This window comes from Diabrotica virgifera, chromosome 3 (assembly GCF_917563875.1).
Source record: "Diabrotica virgifera virgifera chromosome 3, PGI_DIABVI_V3a".
In the NCBI taxonomy this organism is placed as follows: Eukaryota; Metazoa; Arthropoda; class Insecta; order Coleoptera; family Chrysomelidae; genus Diabrotica; species Diabrotica virgifera.
In genome coordinates, this window is record NC_065445.1 from 45,693,534 (window position 1) to 45,715,814 (window position 22,281).

At 31.1% G+C, this 22,281-nt stretch overlaps 2 protein-coding genes across 4 annotated transcripts in view; both read right to left on the reverse strand.

The window, feature by feature from the left end:
* The window catches only part of LOC114342798 (uncharacterized), a 72,807-nt gene extending 57,637 nt beyond the window's left edge, over positions 1 to 15,170 (reverse strand). For 2 of the 3 annotated variants that reach the window (XM_028293609.2, XM_028293600.2), the window contains exons 1-2: positions 15,005 to 15,170; positions 3,376 to 3,525 (exon numbers count right to left, since the gene is read on the reverse strand). In XM_028293609.2, coding sequence (XP_028149410.2) covers positions 3,376 to 3,515 — 140 coding nt within the window. In that variant the 5' untranslated portion in view covers positions 3,516 to 3,525; positions 15,005 to 15,170. Of the gene's footprint in view, positions 1 to 3,375; positions 3,526 to 10,785; positions 10,932 to 15,004 lie in introns of those variants that run through there. The other variant, XM_028293603.2, reaches the window with a different exon arrangement.
* Positions 15,171 to 18,515: 3,345 nt separating this feature from the next.
* LOC114342814 (uncharacterized) overlaps positions 18,516 to 22,281 on the reverse strand; it is a 34,485-nt gene continuing 30,719 nt past the window's right edge. Inside the window, exon 8 of the mRNA XM_028293617.2 lies at positions 18,516 to 18,884. Within this exon, the coding sequence (XP_028149418.2) occupies positions 18,569 to 18,884 (316 nt within the window). The 3' untranslated portion in view covers positions 18,516 to 18,568. The remainder of the gene's footprint in view (positions 18,885 to 22,281) is intronic.

The window sequence follows — 22,281 nt, forward strand, 5'->3', positions numbered from 1 at the left end:
TTGAAACAGTTCCATTGATATTCTCCCTCTACGGGGTTTTCACTTACCTTTGACTGTACCTTTCAATATGTACTGCAGCAGGGAGTAATGGTGCTGATTTCTCATATGTGTCCTAGATACTGCAGTTTTATGCGTTTAATGGTAAACACAATGTCTAATTCCTTCTTCATTCCTCCTAGAACCCCCTTGTTCGTGATCCATTCCATGCCATCATTATTTGTTTATTTAAACACTGATAAAAACATTAATAAAAAACCACCATAAAGCTTAATTCTTCCATTATATTTTTGTCTATCGGGAAGTTTATCTGACAGATTAGATATTAGAGGCCTTTTCATTTCCAGATAACTAATTATTGGGAAGTTTATATAACAGTATCCTTGGTACACGACAATTAGACCGAAAAGCACTTTACCGAAACCTCACTAGACCGAACAGCATTAAACCGAAATGGTACATACATTGAAAAAGATTGCAGTAAATAATTATGCTAACATTTTGAATATCTGTCTTTCTGTTTATTGTATTTTTTTTGTATTATTTTATATATAGACTGTGTACAGTCTGATATAAAATAATTTTCATCCGTTAAACAAATTAGTGGAGGTAAAAATAAATTAAGGGTAGAGTGACGTTAACACCATTTTAACTGTTTCTAATAACCATCCAAATAACATTTAGTTGTAATTATATTATTTGTCTTATCTATTTTACTCCGACAAATAAAAAGAAGAAAAAATAAACAAAAAACGAAGCAAAAAAAAACAACCTCTAAACTCTCCAGTACTTTGTGCTGCGAGTCCTAAGCCTGGTTAAAGGGTGAGGGGAGGTTGATGTTACCCTTGCTCAGATTACAATCCTGTTTGAGCACCCTGTATTATGTACCTATTGCTTTTCGGTCTACTACTGTTCGGTCTAGTGAGGTTTCGGTCTAATGAGTTCGGTCTACTGCTTTCGGTCTAATGATTTCGGTCTCTACAGTAAACCAGTATCCATAATATCTGTCTTTTCAGCTCCGGATCACTAGTTAACGGAAGATTTTCTCTGTCAGATATCTGTTAGTATCTAATCTGTCAGATAAACTTCCTGATAACTAGTTATGGTAGGGGAGCCCAAGCGGGGATTTTTGCAGTTACTCGAGCGCGTCAGATTATTATATGGGGAGAAACCTGGTAGCCTGCAGATGTACCTCTACCATATATTGGCTCTTAACACAGGGGAGTTCTTTAAGGGGGGCCCGAAAATAAAAATCTATCGTTAAAAAAATTGCAAATTGTCAGATTAAGATAAGGTAAGTTAAGTACATGCAACAGAGTATATATTTCAAAAATCTGACGATTTGAGCCGGGCGTAAGGAAATGGGTGAGTCCCAAAGTTTCACAACAAAAAAGCGAATATTTCGCGAAATGAATGACAAATCAAAAAACTAAAAAATATGTGCTCAATATTTTTTAAAAATCTTTCGAATGATACCAAAAGCGACTTCCCACGGAGAGGGGTGGGGGGTAAATTTAATATTTTAAATACGATATTTCGCGAAATGAACATCAGATCGAAAAACTGCAAGATACACTTATTCAATATTTTTGAAAAATCTATCGAATGGCACCAAACTCGACCCCCATGGAGGTGGGGTGGGGGGTTACTTTAAAATCTTAAATAGGAGCCCCCATTTTTTATTACAGATTTGGATTGCTTACGTAAAAATAGGTAACTTCTATTCGAAACATTTTTTCGAATTATGGATAGACAACGATATAATCGGAAAAAACAATTGTTGGAAATGGAAAATTAAATTAAAAAATGGCAAGCGCCCACTAAAATGGAAAACTTTACTTAACTTTTTTTGGTTTTAGGACCTACTCTTCACAACCCAATAGGTCCCCATAACGCTCGAGTTACTGCACATTTAGCATACTTTGCTCCCCTACCATTATCCAGAGGTGAAAAGAGAGGCTCATAATGGATCGTAATGAACATATTTTAAATGATAGAAAATTAAACGCCAATAGCATGTATATATTTATAAATTTATTATTTCAAACCTGCTAATGATCATAAAATACTTAAAATCAGTCACCAATATAATATTTATTTATAAATTTATTAACAAACTGCAGTCCAATAAAAATAAAATTAGTTTAAGCTAGCTTTAAATGTCGAACAATATTTTTAAACAAACACACACACACACAATTTAGTTGCATTAGATTAGCTCCTGGTTGAAAATGTACTGGCACAGCTTCTATATCAACAGCACACTCATTTGCCAGTATTTCAATGTTTTCTCTATTATCTACTGCAATATTATGTAAAACTGAACAAACTGATATTATTCTTTGAATAAAAGGTAACTTGCATCTCATTAGGTACATATTAAAACGGGAAATGTCTTCAAAATACCAAATGTTCTTTTAATAACAATTCTTGAAGGGATTTGTGATTGAAAAACACAACTTCTGTCTGAAAATTCTGCAATGGTGTCATAGTCATAATGTAGTTGTAGACTGGATATCCACTATTCCCTAATAATATAAATTCTCCAGAAATTACCCATTTTATATACCCATAAGCCCATAATGCAAAAGTATTTAAAAACCCATAAAATAGTATTTCCAATTGCACTTCCATATTATTGAACGATGAGTATTATGGGATATATTATGTTGTTCTCTAAACATCTTTAAATGACAAAATAATTAAATTTAACGTTTTACTCTTTTCAATTATCTTATTTTAATTTTTATCAACAAATGGAATTTTATAGGTTATTTTTATATTTACAAAAATTTTTCATGTCATTTGTCAAAATAAAAGATTCCTTAACTGCGTTTGCAATACCACTCTTTTAGCCCCGTCCTGTATCTGTCCTTTATTAAAGTATCCTCTAATAAAGGATCCTTTATTTTGCGTTGGCAATATCTCCCTAATAATAAGAACAGTCTACCGAATCTTTTAAAGGAAAATTTGTTAAAAAAAGGAGATAGTAGAATTAAAGATTAATTTATTAGATAAGAAATTTTTACAACAAAATTGAGTTTTAGCATACATTTGGAATTGTATATTTATGGTATAGCATAGCATAAATAAATAATATTTGTAGAATTTACATGATTTTGAGTACATTTATTGTCCTTGTTTTGTCCTGGACAAAGTGAGCAACGAGAAATACTAGAAGACACAAACTAAAGGTAATGCTTTAAAATCAATTAGACCTGAGAATAAATTTTACTGGAAATTTTTTATTTAATTTTGATTTTGTCTCCAGAGTAGTAATTAAAATAATCAATTAATTAATCGAATTAATAAGATGCTGATCAATCTCTTAACAGAGAGAAAATAGAAGGAATAACAATATATAGCTAAAATACTTACTTTATTTTTAAAAGGATGCCCCGTGAGTATAAGATATGGCGAACAAAAAAGAATATAATAATTGTCATTATGCAGACTAAAAATGATTTAGCCACATAGGCAATATAAAATCGGGTCCGGTACAAATAGGGGCAAGCCATTGTTGGTCATCTAAAATAAAAATAATCATATAAGAATAACAAATTTTAAAAATGAGACTATAGATCTGTGGTCCATCTTGTAAATTTAAAAGAGTTTATAGTTTTTCTCGCTTTAAGTAGTTTGCTAGGCCTGGATCCCGGAGACCAAAAAAAGTTTATTAATAGCAAGTTGAAAATTTGTTAAAAGCTTAACGGTGTCTAGTCGTACAAACTTTGATGTAAGAGAACACTGGAACAAGGGAAGTTTTACTTGTGGAACAGGTTAAAGGTTTGGAATGTCAGACTACGAAAACATCCCATGTATTTTGTCGGACAGAACTTCCAACTAATTTGTTACCCTTTCATTAAAATCTCATGCAAAAATTAGACTGCTATTTACTACCATTTTCCCTGTCATTTGACATGTTCTACGTGTCGAGCTTATTGAAATGCCCAACGTATTTGTCTGATAAATAGGTTTTCATATATACAGGGTGTCCCAAAAAATAGCGAAACGGTCAAATATTTCGCGAAATCAATATCCGATTGAAAAGCTGGAAAATACGTGTTCAATAATTTTCAAGAATCTTTCAAATGACACCAAACACATCCCCCACTCCATCGTGTGGAGGTGGGGTGGGGGTTACTTTAAAATCTTAAATAGAAACCCCCAGTTTTTTTATTACAGATTTGGATTCACTACGTAAAATAAACAACTTTTATTCAAGACATTTTTTCGAATTGTGGATAGATGGTGCTACTATCAGAAAAAACGATTTATCGTGATGCCACAGGTAAAATATCTCGAGAAATATACTTCTAAATAAAAAATTAAAAAAGACTTGTTTAATATTTTTGAAAAACCCATCGAATAACACCAAGCATGAGCCTCCACCCAATCCCCTGGAAGTGGAGTGCGGGTAACTTTAAAATCTTAAATAGGAACCCCTAATTTTTTATTACAGATTTGGATTCCCCTTTCGTCATGAAAAAATTAGTCACATTTGTTCGAAACATTTTTTAGAATTGCTGATAGATGGCGTTATAATCGGAAAAAACCATTTATTACCACCATCTATCAAAATTCTAAAAAATGTTTCAAATAAATATTACCTACTCTGTCATGAAGAATCGAAAACTGCAATAAAAAACCGAGGTTCCTATTTAAGATTTTAGAGTTACCCTCGACCTCACCTCCAAGACGTGGTGTGGGGTTTCGTGTTTCATATCATTCGATAGCTATTTGAAAAATATTAAACAAGTGTTTTTTGGGTCTTAATTTGGAAGTGTATTACTCGAGCTATTAGACCGTTTCTATAATTTACCTATCACGATAAATCGTTTTTTCCGATTATAGCCCCATTTATCCACAATTCGAAAAAAAAAATTTGAATAAAAGTTGCTTACTTTTACGTAAGGATTCCAAATCTGCAATAAAAACTGGGGTTTCTTTTTAAGTATTTAAAATTACCTCCCACCCACATCCAGAGGATGTAGTTAGGGTCGCTTTTAGTGTCATTCGATAGATTTTTGAAAATTATTGAAAACGTATTTTTCAGTTTTCCGATCGGATGTTCATTTCGCGAAATATTCGACCGTTCTGCTACTTTTGGGACACCCTATATAAAGTTTGCTATTGAATAAACCTAAAAACAACCTGCTAGTTTTCACAATCTTGAACTTGTCAGGATGATGCTTTCTACAATTAAAATCACGTTCCACAATTATTAAAGCTTCCCCGGCTCCAGTATTGCGATACATCAAAGTTTGTCCGACTAGACACCGTTAAGCTATTTTCAGCTTGCTATTAATCAACTTTTTTGGTACGCGCGGATCCAGCATACTGTACAAGTACATAGGGTCCATGAATATAAATGGCGCCGTCTATCTTTTTCGAATAAATATGTTTAATTGTTTATAAACAGATATTCTTCTTTGTGTGCCGTGCCTATTTTCAAGCTTTGGCTATACTAATTAACATATTAAATTAAATTTTAATCTATATAATATACACTGTTTTGTAAATGTATTTTTTAAGATAACTCAACACTACCGTGAATCTGGTGTTATGTTCATATTAGATTCAGCCACAATTGTTAGTGTAATGAAAATTATATTTCTTATATACATACTACTGTTTGACCCTTAAATATTACTGTAAAGGGCTTATCAGAAAAATTAAAAAAGATAGGAAACAAGTACAATCTCACAACATTCAAAACAGTCAACCAAAACCAAACCCAAAAACACACAAGAAAGATCCAAAAACTGCATTTACAAACTACCCTGCGAATACGACAACTACGTGGGTGAAACTGCAAGACTATAAGCGTTAGGGTTAACGAGTAAGAAACAAAGATTTCAAAAAATCCCAGGTATGCAAACATGCGTGGGACAAGGAGCACATACCACAATGGACAGATGCAACAAGAATCATAAAAGAAACAGTCATAAAAAAGAGAAAGGTCAAAGAAGCAGCCCTTATCCTACTCAACGAAGACAAATATGTAGCAAATCCATCAGCCTAATTCAGCAGGTTTTGGTTGCCAATAATACTTAAGGAAGAAGTCAAAAACAAGAACATAGCTACAATACCCAATATATATGAAACACACATCACAAATTAACAAAGGATTAAATTTCAATTTACGAATAACCCTCATAGATTCTTGCGTAAACAACGGTGCGGGGTGCATTTGCACCCCATTGGTATATCCACTTTATATACATAAACGTTGGGGAAAGAGATTTGACAGACAATTATAACTTGTTTATTATACTATGAAACATAATTTTACGCACAAAATACTTATTTCGTCTTAAAAAAAATAATTAACGTTGCTAGAGAAACATGAATTTCACAGAGTGAGCAACACAAACAAAGTTTATACACACAATACATAATACACACAATACATAATAGTAATGCTGGGACTTTCAGTCTTTTTCTCTGTTTCGGTCTTGTATAAGTAACAGCGATTATTTTGATCATGGTAAGGTTAAAGCGTTATTTAAGTAGCCTTATCGTATCTCGTCTCAAGTGGACGTTAGCAGAATGCAGATAGTCCAGAGTAATAAGGTTTTTTCCATGACACTTCAACTTCCAGGGTACTGAAGCGTTTTTTCGACAGGTAATACCTATAAGAACAAATTGTAACTATTTCCTGCGTAGGATCTGTCGGCCATTTTTTATTTATAAACAATTTAGTGTCAAAAAATGGCCTTTTTTTCTTTTTTTTTTCAAATTAATGGAAAACAGGTTTTCTTAGTACAAACATCTTCGAGAGAATGGAAAAAGCTTTAAAATATCGTATTACAAAGTTTAATACACTCATCTATTGTTAATATAATTGCGAAACAAGGACGAAATTTTAAAAACAATAATTTAGCAATTAGGGGAGTGCATTTAGATTTTCACTTCGGAAAAAATCAAACAAGATAAAACTTTTTGTAATTTTTTTAAGAAATGTTTAATAAACAACCTTAGATTAATGAAAACACTAAATCTATGTAAACAACATATCAAAAAGTTCTACTCGAGAAGTGGGTGCTTCATTTTTTATTAAACAAATGAACAGCGAACTTAGATGTTTTTTTAAATAACTCAGAATATATAATTTTTAGAAAAAAACTGACTTGACCATTGAAAAATTCAGAAAATTTTACAAACAAAACCTTATATAAAGAGTTTTCTAAAATTAAATCTCGAGCTTCTGTAATTTTTTATTTACAACGCTAAAATCACCCTTCTCACACACATTGGCGCACTGTAAACTAGCGTTGGAAGAAGTGCACGGTTGAGTTTTTTTAATGTAATTCTTTAACTAATGGATCAAAAGAAATTTTACAAATTGGACATGAAAGAAGATGAAATAAGCAATCTTATGGTTGTAATCAAAAGAAATAAAATATATGGACATAAGTCGGTGTGGGCGGAAAGTGAGCCTTACATGAATTTTGTTTAAAAATGTGTAACTAATACAATTTTACCTATAAAACTCTCAAATTTGCACAACTTACCTCTCAATCATCTTACTAAACGATGTTTTATTCAAAAAGAAATCTCAAAAATTTAATTCAAATAATACGCTGTTTCAAAAAATGTAATTTTTGAAAACTTCGTAGTTTTACAGAATTCCCACCACTTTAAGACGGTATTACTCAAGTTTGAATAAATCTAATACAACTTTTTTGATATTTTTTAAAGCTTAGGATGTAGTATTTAAAAAGCACTGAAATATTTTAGTTTAAAGATGAAACAAACAATTTTTTTTTGAGAAGACTAAGAAAGATAACAAAAATGTAATACAAAAACCGAAAATTACCAGCTGAAAAAATGTATATAAAGAGTGATCAAAACTTTTTTCTGTAAAATTTACCTAAAATATATTTAATAATAAGCTTCAACAATAATAAATGTTCAACAAAAAATTTTTTTTAAGCTCTTATACAGTATGTCTGCGTAACTAGGAACCTATTGATAACTTTTTTCAGTTTTACGAAAAAAAGTTATTCTTTATAAAATACTCTGCATCGTATATAACATAAGATGCAACCATCAAATATCAAATTTTGTTAATTTTGTACGAGGTATGTCAAAAAATATGAATTTCACTCAAGAGTAAAGTACCTTTATATTTCACAATATCGAAAATTTTTATAAAGAAAAAATGTTTGTAATTAAAAACTATGTTCCAATATGTAATTATATCCTTCTAATCGAAAATTTGTTTTTTTTAACATTGTTTCAAATTAATTATACCCAACATCATTAAATTTTTACTTATTATTTATGATAACCGATTTATTATTAATTTTATGAAGAAAGTTATTCGTCATAAATAACTGTGCATGGTCTAACACTTAATATGCAAATAGAAAATATTATATTTTATCAATATTATACGAGGTATAAATTATATTCCGCGAAATAAATATGTACCTTTATAGTTCACAATATTTCGATTAGAAGAGTGTTATTGCATATTGACACATAGTTTTTAGTTCTGAACAACTTTCCATAATAACAATTTTCAGTATTATGAAAAATATAGGTATTTTACTCCTAACTGAAATTTTTATTTATTGACATATCTTGTACAAAATTGATAAAAATTGATATTTTATGATTACATTTAAAGATTTAGAATATGCAAAGCTTTTTACTAAGAATAACTTTTTTATTTATGATCCCATTGCAACAATTTTTTGAATATTGGAGAGATAGATTTTGAATAATTTGCTCTTTCTTTCTAATACATTTTAATTTTTAATATTATTGTGAAAATTATTTGTTTATCTTTTTTGTTAAAATGAAATTCCATATTTGTTTGATTGGATTCTACTTGTTTTTCATTTAAATATCCGCCATTTTGGATCCGCCATTTTGAAATTTAAATTTTTAATCTTTAATTCAGATTCAACAACCTGTTAAAAATAAAGACAATAAATGTTTTAGAAAAATGTTCTTTTCTATGTTCTTTTTAGAAAATCCGCATTTTGGATCCACCATTTTATAGTTTATAATGTTAACATTTAAGTTAGGTTTATCAAAGCTCTCAAAAATAAATATATGTAGAAATAAATACATTTTGTAAAGAAATTATGATGTTACAACTATTTTTTAAGTTATCCCCCATTTTGGATCTGCCATTTTATAATTTAAATTATCAAAATTTGATTCAGGTTCAGCAACCTCTCAAAAATATCCAAATATATGTAAACAAACACGTTTTATAACAAAAATTCGTATTTTACAACTGCTTTTTAAGGATTTTTAGGAAAAAATCCGCCATTTTGGATCCGTCATTTTGAATTTGCCAATTTTAATGTCAGATTCGGCTTCAGCGTTATCAAAACTAAAATAAAAACATTTTTTATTAAAATAAAATGTTGAATTCACCCATATTTTTAACATTATTTATACAAAACAATTGTTATTGTTTAAACAATTAATAAACAATTAGCGGCGAAATTTGTGAGTAGAACTTTTTACTTTAACATATTTATAAACCAAAAAAAAAGTTTTAGAAAAATATAACCTTGTTTGATTTTTTCCGAAACATTGTATCTTTTCGTTCTAATTGCACTCCCCTAAATAACTATTGTAAAAATAAGTGTACAGCTGTGAAATTTTTGTCAAATGAGGGTTCTTTGGTGCTCATTATGTGACAAAAATTTCAAAGCGACCCATTCAATTGTTTAAATTTTGTTCAAATTTTTTATCCCAGAGAGCTATTTTTGCAATAACATAAGTCAGAAAAAAATAATGCTAGAACCATTCTACAGGTGCCAAATGAAAGAGCATGATCTAAACTTTCAAATTGGTTTAAAAAAAGGGAATAAAAGACGCATCTATTAGTAATAAATAATTATGGAAAACTATGTTAAATTTCTCCTTATAAACTTTTTATTTTTTTATACAATAAATTATATATATTTATTACAATTTTTCATCAATTATCATATACATAATATTACTTGGTAGTTGTGCACCTAAAAAACGGTAAAAAAAATTATTTTTTTTTTTTGAAAAACGTTATTCAAAAAGTTTATAAGGAAAAATTGACGATGTTTTTGCACAATTATTTATTACTAATAAATGCATTTTTTATTCACGTTTTTTAAACCAATTTGAAAGTTTAGCTCATGCTCTTTAATTTGACACCTGTAGAATGGTTCTAACGTTATGTTTTTCTGACTTATGTTATTGCAAAAAAAAGCTCTCTTGGATAAAAAATTTGAATAAAATTTAAACAATTGAATGAATCGCTTTGAAATTTTTGTCACATACTAAGCACTAAAGAACCCTCATTTGACAAAAATTTCAAAGCTGTACACTTATTTACACAATAGTTCTTGCGAAATTATTTTTTTTTGAAATTTAGATTTTTTTCGCAATTATATTAACAACAAATGAGTGTATTAAACTTTGTAATGCGCCATTTTAAAGCTTTTTCCATTCTCTCGAAGATGTCTGTACTATGAAAACCATAAGACTTACTGTTTTCCATTAATTTGGAAAAAAGGAAAAAAGGCCGTTTTTTGACAATAAATTGTTTATAAATAAAAATGGCCGCCATATCCTGCGCACGAAATAGTTACAATTACGAAACAACATTAGTTACAATTTGTTCTTATAGGTATTCCCTGTCGAAAAAACGCTTCATTACCCTGGCCTAAGAATGGACTGTAGCAAAACACAGGTGTAAAATAAGAACAATTATTAACATAGACTATTAATAACTACTTATAATACTTACTTATAACATAACCTATACGTAAAACTTACCTTTATTAGTACCTGGCTTAATATGTTTTATATCACTAACAACATGTCTCTACATAATATCTACTGTCACGTTTTTATCAAATGATGGTAGCAGTTATTCTGCGTATAAAGCAGTCGTTATTAGTTATAGTAATATATCTTCAGATTGAATGTTGTGTGTGTGGGTGGTGAGTAAAATATGTTTTATCATAGTGAATATCCCAAAATAGATATTTATCTTTTAAATTTCGTAACATTGTCTGAATAATACAGGGTGGAACAATAAGGCAGGTCATAAATTAAATTACATATACTAGGACCAAAATTAGTTCGATTGAACCTAACTTCCTTGAGTCAAATGGGCACATAAAAAAAGTTACAGCCCTTTGGAAAGTCGATTTTCTCCAATACATCGAATACTATTAGATATTTTTTATTGAAAATGAATATGGGGAATTTACGAGTAAAATCGTAAGAACGTCAAGAAGACAAAGTTTATGAGAATATCGAAAACTCAAAGAAATAACGAGAATCTCTTCATAAACGGATCCAATATCTAACGAGTAGACCAATATGCATACCTTGAAAAATTTATCAACTCCACAGGAGATTACTTACAGGAAATCAAAATCAGAATAGAAAAGGCTAGAGCAAATTTTAACTAAATGAGAACAGTGCTCTGCACAAGAGATGTGAAGATGGAGCTAAGAATTAGTTTGGCTAGGTGCTACGTTTTCTCGACTTTGTTTTACGGAATGGAAGCTTGGACCTTGAATGCTGCATCAATGAAAAAACTAAAATCATTCGAGCTGTGGGCGTACAGAAGAATTCTGAAAATATCGTGGACAGAACACGTCACAAACAAAGAGGTTCTGAGAAAGATAAATAAAGAAATGGAAATCTTAAATACCATCAAAGAAGGAAATTGGAATATCTCGGACATATTACACATAGAGCGAGATACAGCTTGCTCCAATTGATTATGGAGGAAAAGATTCAAGGAAAAAGACTGGAAAGGTGGCTGCGCAACCTGAGAGAATGGTGCGGATGTAGAGGACTCAGTACTAGAAAGTTAGATAACAGAACCCTGGAAAGGGTAGAGTACTTTAGATATCTGGGTGGCTGTAACGACTACAGGATTGAGGGTGAAGAGGAAATTTTGATCAGAATAGAAATTGCACAAAAAAGAATTGTTGGCTGGCGTTCTAGTTATGAAGTGGAAGTCTGTCATTAACCACGCGTCTAAGAGTGTTGAAGTGCTACGTCTGGTTCGTTTTGTTTCTATGAATTTGAAACCTGAACAACAAAAATGAAGAATCTTAATAAATTAGAAGCATTGGAGTTACCTTCGCATGCTCAGAATCCCGTGGATAGCACACATATCCAACGAACGTGTGCTGGAGACAATGCACAAAGAGCAAGAACTGATCTTTGATCATAAAAATGAGAAAGGCTCAATACTTCAATCGTATCGCGAGAGGACTTAAATATCGCTTACTCCGGTTGATCATCCAGGGCAAAATCGAAGGAAAACGCTAGGTTGGAAGAAAACAATTGTCCTGGCTGCGTAAGATTAGACAATGGACAGGTCGAACGGTCGAGGAATTGTTTCATATAGCTGCCGACCGAGAAATATGTCATCAGCTTGTTAATACGACGATATCCAACGCTTGAAAACAAGCACGGCACACAAAGAAGAAGATGTGCTGGGCCTGATGATGAGGCAAATAATGTAAGCCTTGAAACCTGAAACCGGTTCCCCCATTTTTTAACACCGATAAAATACTCAAAGATAGCGAGCATTGACTTAAATTATATAAAAACAAAGTAAATCATTAATTAATCAAATTGTGTTTTGACTAGGAAAGGTTTGGGGTAGTTCTGATTTCTTTCATTATATACGTATTTTGGGCTGCTGAATCCGAATATGAGGTTTGCGGACAAAATTTCGTGACGGAACATTGAGTAAATCGAGAAAAAAGCGAAAAATATCTGCTTTTTCCCGCTGTTTTTCTTAAATCGCGAAAACTATTAGTTTTTAGTAAATAGTCTGTTAACAGAAATTAAAGTACTTAAAATTCTCTACAAATATCACTGTTTACTTTTTTTTTCAGACGTACTTTTCGGTATAAAGTGCAAGTTGAAAATTGCCAATTTTTAACGGTCTCTGCAAAACCCACTTTTTACATATCAAAACTTTATTTTTTTATTAGAATGTTGTCATTTGATAAATTTACATCCTTCGTTCTGTGAAAGATGCTGATATTTTAATTATCACAACAGCTCTTGAGATGGCACCGTGAAATGGACATGTGACAGTGGTGGGGGAAGATATCGACTTTCTGGTCATTTTGATTGGCCTTTGTAGTCCTAATACAAAAAATGTATTTTTTCCGAAACCAGTAAAAGGAAAGGTTTCGCAAAGCTTGTACAACACTCATCTAGCTGCTGAAAAAACTCTAATGGACTATAGCTTATTCCTACATGCGATGAGTGGTTGTGACATTACTTCTGCATTGTTTAATTATAGGAAACTGAAATTTCTTAAAGTTCTGCAGAAGAACACAAACTTGCAACCAACCATTGAGGCTTTTAAAGACCCCAATGCACATCAGGATGAGATTGCCACAGCAGGAAACATGTTTTTCATGGCTCTATATGGAAGAAAAAAAGAGACCAGTCTGAATGATTTGAGGTACAGACAATACGTATCTTTATCATACAATATAAGACCAACATTTCCTCATTACCCGCTACCGAATCTGCTGCACGAGAACATTTACTTAGAGTTTACTATCAGGTGCAGCAATGCTCATCTTTATATCAAGCCGCACCCGACGAGCAACAGAAAGATCCAAGTGAGTGGGGTTGGAAAAAAACTACTCGTGCCAGTGCCAACCACTTTGGACTTCGCACCAAACTCACTGCTACGGTATATTTCTTGTAAATTGTGGATGCACGAAGGCCTCCATCGTTCCCCAATTTGCACATCGTGCGAAAGACTGTGTGACAATGTTAAGCCCCCGGAATATAGCTCTGATATAGACGTAGAAGAGACTGAAGAAAGAGACAGAGGTATGTAGAATATCACAAGTTATTTCCTAATCATTCATCTCTATTTGATATATGATCACAAGTCAGTATCTCACTACATCTTTTATTTTCCAGGAGAACGACCCCTGATGCTGACGATGGAGCAATCACACCTTGAGCCAGGGCATGATGCCATAGAAGAAGCTCAATACAATGAGGAAGGTATGTTTAATCTCACAATCTATTTTATGATCGTCATATCTCTTTTAGAACTTACACCATCTTTTTTATTTTCCAGAACAAGCAGAATATATTTATATCGGGACCTACCCATCGCCACCTGAGAACCACAACCAGGACTTTCTAAAAAACAACGGCTCATATAATTTTGTATTATAAAACATTTTGTATTTTAATTTGTTTTGTATTTTAATTTGTAATACATATTAATAATCACAATATTTTAAGTTTTATTTTGTTAGAATCCTACCTGTTTTGATACTGAATTTGTACAACTTCAACCTTCTTTTCTTTTTAATTATTTTTGTAGAAAAAATTTATCAAATCATAGCATTCTAATAAAGAATAAAGTTTTGAAATGTAAAAAGTTTTTTGCAGAGGGTTTTGCAGGGACCGTAAAAAATTGGAAATGTTCAGCTTGTATTTTAGACCGAAAGGTTCGTCTCAAAAGAAAAGTAAATAGTGATATTTGTAGAGAATTTTAAATACTTTAATTTCTGTTAACAGACCATTTAATGAAAGTTAATAATTTTCGAGGTTTAAGCAAAAGCGGAAAAAGCAGAAATTGTTCGCTTTTTTCGCGATTTGCTCAATGTGCCGTCACGAAATTTTGTGTGCAAACCTCATATTCGGATTAAGCAGCCCAAAATACATATATATATATATATATATATATATATATATATATATATATATATATATATATATATATATATATATATATATAATGAAAGAAATGAGAACTACCCCAAAACTTTCGCACTAGGAGGCTCGTAGAGTACAAATTGCCTGAATTACATAGGTTTTAATGGTAGAACTTCATAATCTATACCAAACTTTATTATGTTAAATCGGATTTGTGAGTTATATCAAAAGAAATACACGATACAGGAATACAAGATTTTGCTTTTTGTTAATCTGATTTATGCTTTCTTTCCTATGTAAATATTTATTTAAACTAACTTACCTTTGAGTAACAGTAAACAACGAAACATGCATTTCCCTTACATGATTTATCCATTCAAAATACTTTAGATGCCATTTTAGTCACTAAATCAATACTGCACAATTTAAAACTTTCATCAACCTGATACCGTAACAAATTTGTAATCAACTGGTAGTTTATGAAATATATCCGTTTTTCATTTAATTTTTATTATAACCAATAAAACAGATTACTATAGGTGATATCCATAAAAATTAATAGGAAATATAAATTGAACCAAACAATGGCAAATAATTTGTAAACCTAATAAGTACTTATATAGACTTTTTAAAAGGTTAAACAAAGGTTTTAAGAAATCATTAATTAATATTTTTATATTTCGTGCATATTTTTACACAAAGTGCTTATAATTATATTCAACGGTAAGTTGAAGAATACTTCACAAATGCACAAAAACATCCTCCTATACAGGGTGAGGCAGATAACTGGCCTATTAAAAATATCTCGAGAACTAAAGGCAACAGGATCATGAAAATTGGAATACAGGGGTTTTGAAGGATGATCTATTAAATGAAAATATTTTCATCTCTTTGCAACTTCCGGTTATACCGGAAGTTGCTTACAACTTCGGTTTTTTAAATGGGAAACTCTGTATATTTTTTACATTTTTGGATTCTCTTCGATGTCTTTTTTCTTAAAATATGAGAATTTGTAATGTTATACAGGGTATTTTAAAAGAGAATTACGTTTTTTTATTAATTTCGTAGCAATATTCACACCCTGTAGAATTGTAGTAGTTTGACAACTAAAACTCTACTTACGTTCAAATGATTTTTAAATATAGTCTGCTATTGTTAAGAATCATTAGTATAGCTAAATCTTTAATTTTAGTATACAGGGTTGGTCGAAACTCGGAATGAGTATTTTCTGAGTTTTCTTAAATGGAACACCCTGTATTTTAGTATTGTGATGAAATAATATTTTATGGTACTTTTTTATTTCGTAAGCATTTCCTATACCTAACTACTTTAATTTGTGCTTAATTGTTAATCGCACCAACAATCTTAACTACGTAGGTATTTTGATAGCTAAACCATTATTGATAATTTTAAGGATCAGTCTGGATTATTATGTATTTATATCTGAAAAATTATTTGTGATTGAATATTTTCACGGCCAACCTAATAAAATTAGACGTATTTTTTGCAATTAATGTTTAGCTTGAATCACCAATAACTCACAAATTAAAGCAGTTAGGTATAGGGAATACTTATAACATAAACAAGTACTATGAAATATCATTTCATTACAATACTAAAATACAGGGTGTTCTGTTTAAGAAAACTCATAAAATATTCATTCCGAGTTTCGACCAACCCTGTATACTAAAATTTCAAAATTAGGCATACTAATGATTCTTAACAATAATAGACTATATTAAAAATCACTTGAACGTGAGCAGAGTTTTTACTGTCAAACTATGACAATTATACAGGGTGTGAATTTTGCTACGAAATTAATAAAAAAACGTAAATATCTTTTAAAATACCCTGTATAATAATACAAAATATCATATTTTAAGAAAGAAGATATTGAGGAGAGTCCAAAAATGTAAAAATATACAGGGTGTCCCATTTAAAAAAACCAATTATAAGCAACTTCCGGTATAACCGGAAGTTACAAAGAGATGAAAATATTTTCATTTAATAGATCATCCCTCAAAACTTCTTTATTCCAATTTTCATGATACTGTTACCTTTAGTTCTTGAGATATTTCTAATAGGCCAGTTATCTGTCTCATCCTATATATTAGGCTTTTGATTTGTACTTTACAAAGGAACTAAAACGTTAACGGTGTTTTATTGTTTTATATGGTCAATGGACCTCTAAATACGAAAAAACCGCGGAGTGCTACTATTTAAAGGGGTACGTTTTTGAGAAAGGGGTGAATTAGTCCCTAAGCGTAGGATGTACATATTAGGGTGAGTTCTATGCACTTTTGGTATAAACACGTCTACAGAAAAATATATTAAATTTACTATCGAAATATTACCTTTTAAAGTCAAAAATATATTTATTTAAATATATTAAAAAAAAATCAAAAAAAATCACGAAAGACAGCAATTTTGTTTTTGCCTCATAATTTTTTTCCACGGGGATATAAGTACCTATAGACATTGAAAACTTCACAGACAAAAAACTTACATCCTTCCCCTCCGGAAAATTCATCGGAGCTCCCAATCCCATCATGCTTTAATGCCTCCATTGCACCTAATATTAAGGAAATAGTACACTTTAGAAGACCAAAAATAATAATTTTATTCAAGAATTTTTTTTCTCAGAACCTTTATTAAAAAATTATCATAAAACTTTTTACATATTAATATCTAACTCTTAGAGAGTACAAAAATATATCTTTTTTCATTTATGCACGTACATTTATATTGTAGAGGGCGCAAAAGTCGAGGCCTTGAAAAATGATGGCGGACAGTTAATCTGAGGATTGGGATATCTGAAATAAAATAATCGTACTGCATTTGAAAAAGGAAGGTTTCTTTCGTGACAATTTACCACAATTTGACCAAACAATAAAAAATAAATATTTTTTAAGCATGAAAAACTGAAGAAAAACAGGCGATTTTTTCACAAAAATTTTTCAAATTTCCGTAAAAACTTTTTTTGGGGAATTTTTCACTATCGGTGGTAAATTCTCACGTAAGAAACCTTCCCTTTTAAAATGTCGTACGAGTTTTTTGTTTCAGAGATCAAGGCTCTTTTTCAAGATTCTGTGGCGTTTCAATTTTTAAAGCATTTTTTCCGAAACTGTCAATTCTTTTCCTTCTTGCAGTACCGTCTCGTATCGGAGGTTGGCTACCATCACAGCAATTTTAACTTTGTTGGCTGCAGCTCTGAACAATTGCATTGAATTGCACTCCCTTAAATTTCGCAACCAGGAAATCCTCCTACGTTCCACATTTCTCTTTTCCGAGATTTTTCTTTGGATTGTGAGCCTAAGCAGGGGGTACCTTGCCCCTCTAGTGGCCTAGATATTCCAGTTTTCTCGTTAGAAAGAATAATGCTAATGTTTTGGACAACAATGTATCTAAGCAATTGTTGTATATATGTATATTTACTAAATATTTTCATGTATTTAATGACTTTCTTTTACGTAAGATAACTAATTATATAAGAGAAACGAGTGGATAAGAGAGAAAACCAAAGTTAGGGATGTTAGACAAGAAGTTGCAAAGTTGAAATGGAGATTTGCCGGACACACTATAAGACAAAAGGAAGACCGATGGAACAAAATTCTCATAAATTGGAGACCGTGGCAATATAAACGAAGCAGAGGAAGACCACAAATGAGATGGGCAGATGATGTCAAGAAGCACGTGGGCTCTAGGTGGATAACTGTAGCGACAGACAGAGAAGAATGGAAAAGGATTGGGGAGGCCTATGTCCAAAGATGGACCGAAGAAGGCTAATTAGATAGATAGAGAACTAATTATCCAACAAATAAAGACATGCTATGAAAATAGTACAATCAATATATTTTAATATAACAAATACTGTTACTATTATTGTTTATTTTTCTTTAATCAGTCCTATATTAGTTAATGTGCTCTGTACTCTTTTTATAAGTATATCTCTATATTTCCAAATTGATTCATCGGTTACATGTTGTTTCCCTTTGCATTTGACTTTGCAATTTGGCCTGTAGTGTTGCAAATGCGCATCTTCGGAATCTATATGATATTTTAGACAAGGTCCAGGTTTCAAACAGTCAAGTGGGTAGTGATTGAAAACTGTTAACACTTTTTCTGTGTTTAAAAAAGACTTAAGGAACTCTTTATCGTGCATTTCCTTGTCTCTGTATGTATGTCGAAGCATATACATGTGCCTAAAAATAAGTATGGTATTAGTATTAAATGTAAATACACAGAAGTTCAAAATTATGGAACAAATTAATTTTTTCGAGAACAGGCCATTTTGGCCAAAATCCCGAGAGAGGTCGACTTTTACTTTAATTTTATTTTTAAATTATGATCAATTTACATATTATATGTATGTATATGCCATAATAGTGACTTCATCCATTTGCGGGTAAAATAAAAATGCTAAATCCTCAGAAAGCTCCAGGCTATGATTTGATAACAGGAGAATTACTTCAGAAGCTACCAAGAAAAGCAGTGGTGTTATTAATATCTAATAATATACAACAGCATACTACGCCTTCGCTACTTTCCAATACAATGGAAATTAGCTCAACTTACTATGATTACGAAACCTGGTAAGCCCGTAACACAAGCAAATTCATATCGCTCTATAAGCCTACTTCCAATAATGTCCAAAGTATTAGAACGGCTGCTATTAGGTACATAAAATCGAGCAAGTTGTCCCAATAAACGAAATTATCCCACAACACCAATTCGGATTTAGACGTGAACACTCAACCAACCAACAATGCCGCAGAATATTAAATAATATAATTAAAATAACTCTTGAAGAGAAAAAGTTTTGCGCTGGAGTGTTTCTCGATATAAAACAGGCATTTGATAGGGTATGGCATCAAGGTCTTCTCTATAATCTGAAATTACACCTAGCAGACTAACTACACTTTATTCTAAAATCGTATCTTACTGACCGATTCTTCCAAGTGAAAATTAAAGGAAACTTCTCAAATTACCAAATCATCCAATCTGGCGTACCACGGGGTAGCGTTCCCGGCCCATTTCTGTATCTGATATTTACAGCCGGCGTTCCAACCAGAAATGATACCTTGTTAGCTAATTTTGCCGATGATACGGGAAACTTAGCAGTGGATGTCCACCCTAATGTAGCATTACAAAAAGTACAAAATAATTTAGACCAATTACAAAACTGGCTCAAGCGATGGAAAATATATATTAATGCCATTAAATCAGTAGAATTACTTTTACAACCAAAAAATCTGCATGCTCTCATGTTTATATAAATATTACTCCGATTCACATCAAACCAGTTATCAAATACTTGGTGTTGCATCTGGATGACAAACTCATATGGAAAACGCACAATAAAACGCACGTTTACAAAGCTAAACTTATACCAGTTTGGTCATACGGAATAGAAATATGGGGCTGCAGTAAACCTTCAAATACGAAGATACTTCAAACATTCCAGTCCAAAATACTCCGTATGATAAGTAAAGCTCCATGGTACGTCTCCAACCAGACACTTCATAATGATCTGGACATCCCACTAATCAAGGACTTAAAGAATCGTTTAATAACGTATCAAAAATGCACCGCTGATCACACCAACGAATTGATAAATAATTTATTCACCCAATCAATTGCTGAAAGAAGACTGAAGAGAATATGGCCAGACGACCTACCACAATAATATTTAGAGAACCGTCACTGGACGGTACCTAACGCACGTTAATTGACTTACCTACCATTTACTTATTACTTTGTATATATGTAAGTATATTAAATTGTAAAAATGCAGTGTATCAAATAAAAACAAATCCATCTGGGCGTGATGAAGTAATTGATGTTTATTTTTAAATAAGAATAGGGGTCTTTTGGTAGCTCATTTGAAAAGATATTCAATTCTGTATTCACTAATACAAACATTAACATCATTTGCTACAACATAATTTATACAGGCTGGCCAAAAAATAATTTTTGAATTAAATTAGTGGCCTCAAAATAAAAATTTATATAATTTATTTAACTCAAAATAAATTTTACTGCTATCAGAAAATAGAAAAAAATGTTTATTTAATAAATAAACATTGCTTATAGCTTAAATTAAAAACGTTCAAACTGCAAGAGGGTGTGGGTGGCAGCTTACACATTCAATTTAAGGTAAAAATAATGTCTGTTTATCAAATAAACATTTTTTATACTTTTTAACAGCAGTAAAATATATTTTGAGTTAAATAAATTACATAATTCAAAAACTATTTTTTAGCCACTCTGTATAAATTATGATGGCAATGTTTTACATTAGTGAATAGAGAATTGAACAACCTTTCAAACGACCTACCACACGACCCTTACTCCCATTTAAAAAAATCATCGATTACGTCATCATGCCCAAATGGATGACGTCACTATTATGGCATATATTGTTGAATAATTTTTATGGGGAGAATTTAGAGAATTAATTTTATGTCAAAGACAAAGTTTTTTGTTTGTGAAACAGTTTAGGAGAGAAAGACCGTAGCAGCATTCGAGGAGCACGTGTGGGAGAACCGAGGCCAACACAATCCATAAGAAGAAGTAAAAAAGATTAAAAAGGTTAGTTAGATTATTTGTGAAAAGGAGAGAGTTGTTGTATATTACATACCATATTTGTTTTTTGTCAATTTAACAGTTTTTACAGCATAATTCATTCATTCATGAACTCATAGAAGAGATAAATAATCTATTTAAAAGGTAAATTAACTATTATTGTTTTTATATAATAATAAGAACAGTCTACCGAATCATTTAAATAAAAATTTGTTAAAAGAAAAATGAGATATTAGAATTAAAGATTAATTTTATTGGATAAGAAATTTTGACAAGAGATTAAAGTTTTAGTATACATTTTGAATCTTATATTTATGGTATAGTATATAAATAAATAATATTTATAAAATTTGTATGATTTTGAGTATATTTATTTTTCTTGTTTTGTCGTGGATAAAGTAAGCAACCAGATATACTAGAAGCCACAAACTGAAGGTGATATATTAACATCAATTAGCCCCGAGAATATTTTTATCGGAAAGTTTTATTAAATTTTGGTTTTGTTTTCATGAGTAGTAATTAAAATAATTAATTAATTAATTTAATTAACAAGATCCTGATCAATCTCTTAACACAGAGAAAATACACAGCATAATAATATTTATGTGAAAAAATCATAATTTAAAAATAAAAATCGACCTGTCTAGGGATTGTTTCTTGCTAGTCAAGTTTCGAGCCGAATCTAGTTTTTTTCGAGCCGAGCCGAGCTGAGCTGAATCTCAAACGAGCCGAGATTTCCTTAACGCTTGTCAATAATTTAGCTAATATATTGATTAATTTTTTCTGCTACGACTGATGCTTTTGCTTGAGAACAAGTCATTCAGACTACAAATATGTATTTCCAATATACAGTGTGTACGTAAAATATGAAATAAATTCCAGCCGAGCCCGGCTTGGCTCGAAATATTGCTTCTATCTCGAGATCGGCTAGAAATTTCGAGCCGAGCTCAAACTTGTCAAAAGCTCGGGTCGTTTCGGCTCAAGTCCATCCCCATTCAAGTCTTATTCTATCAG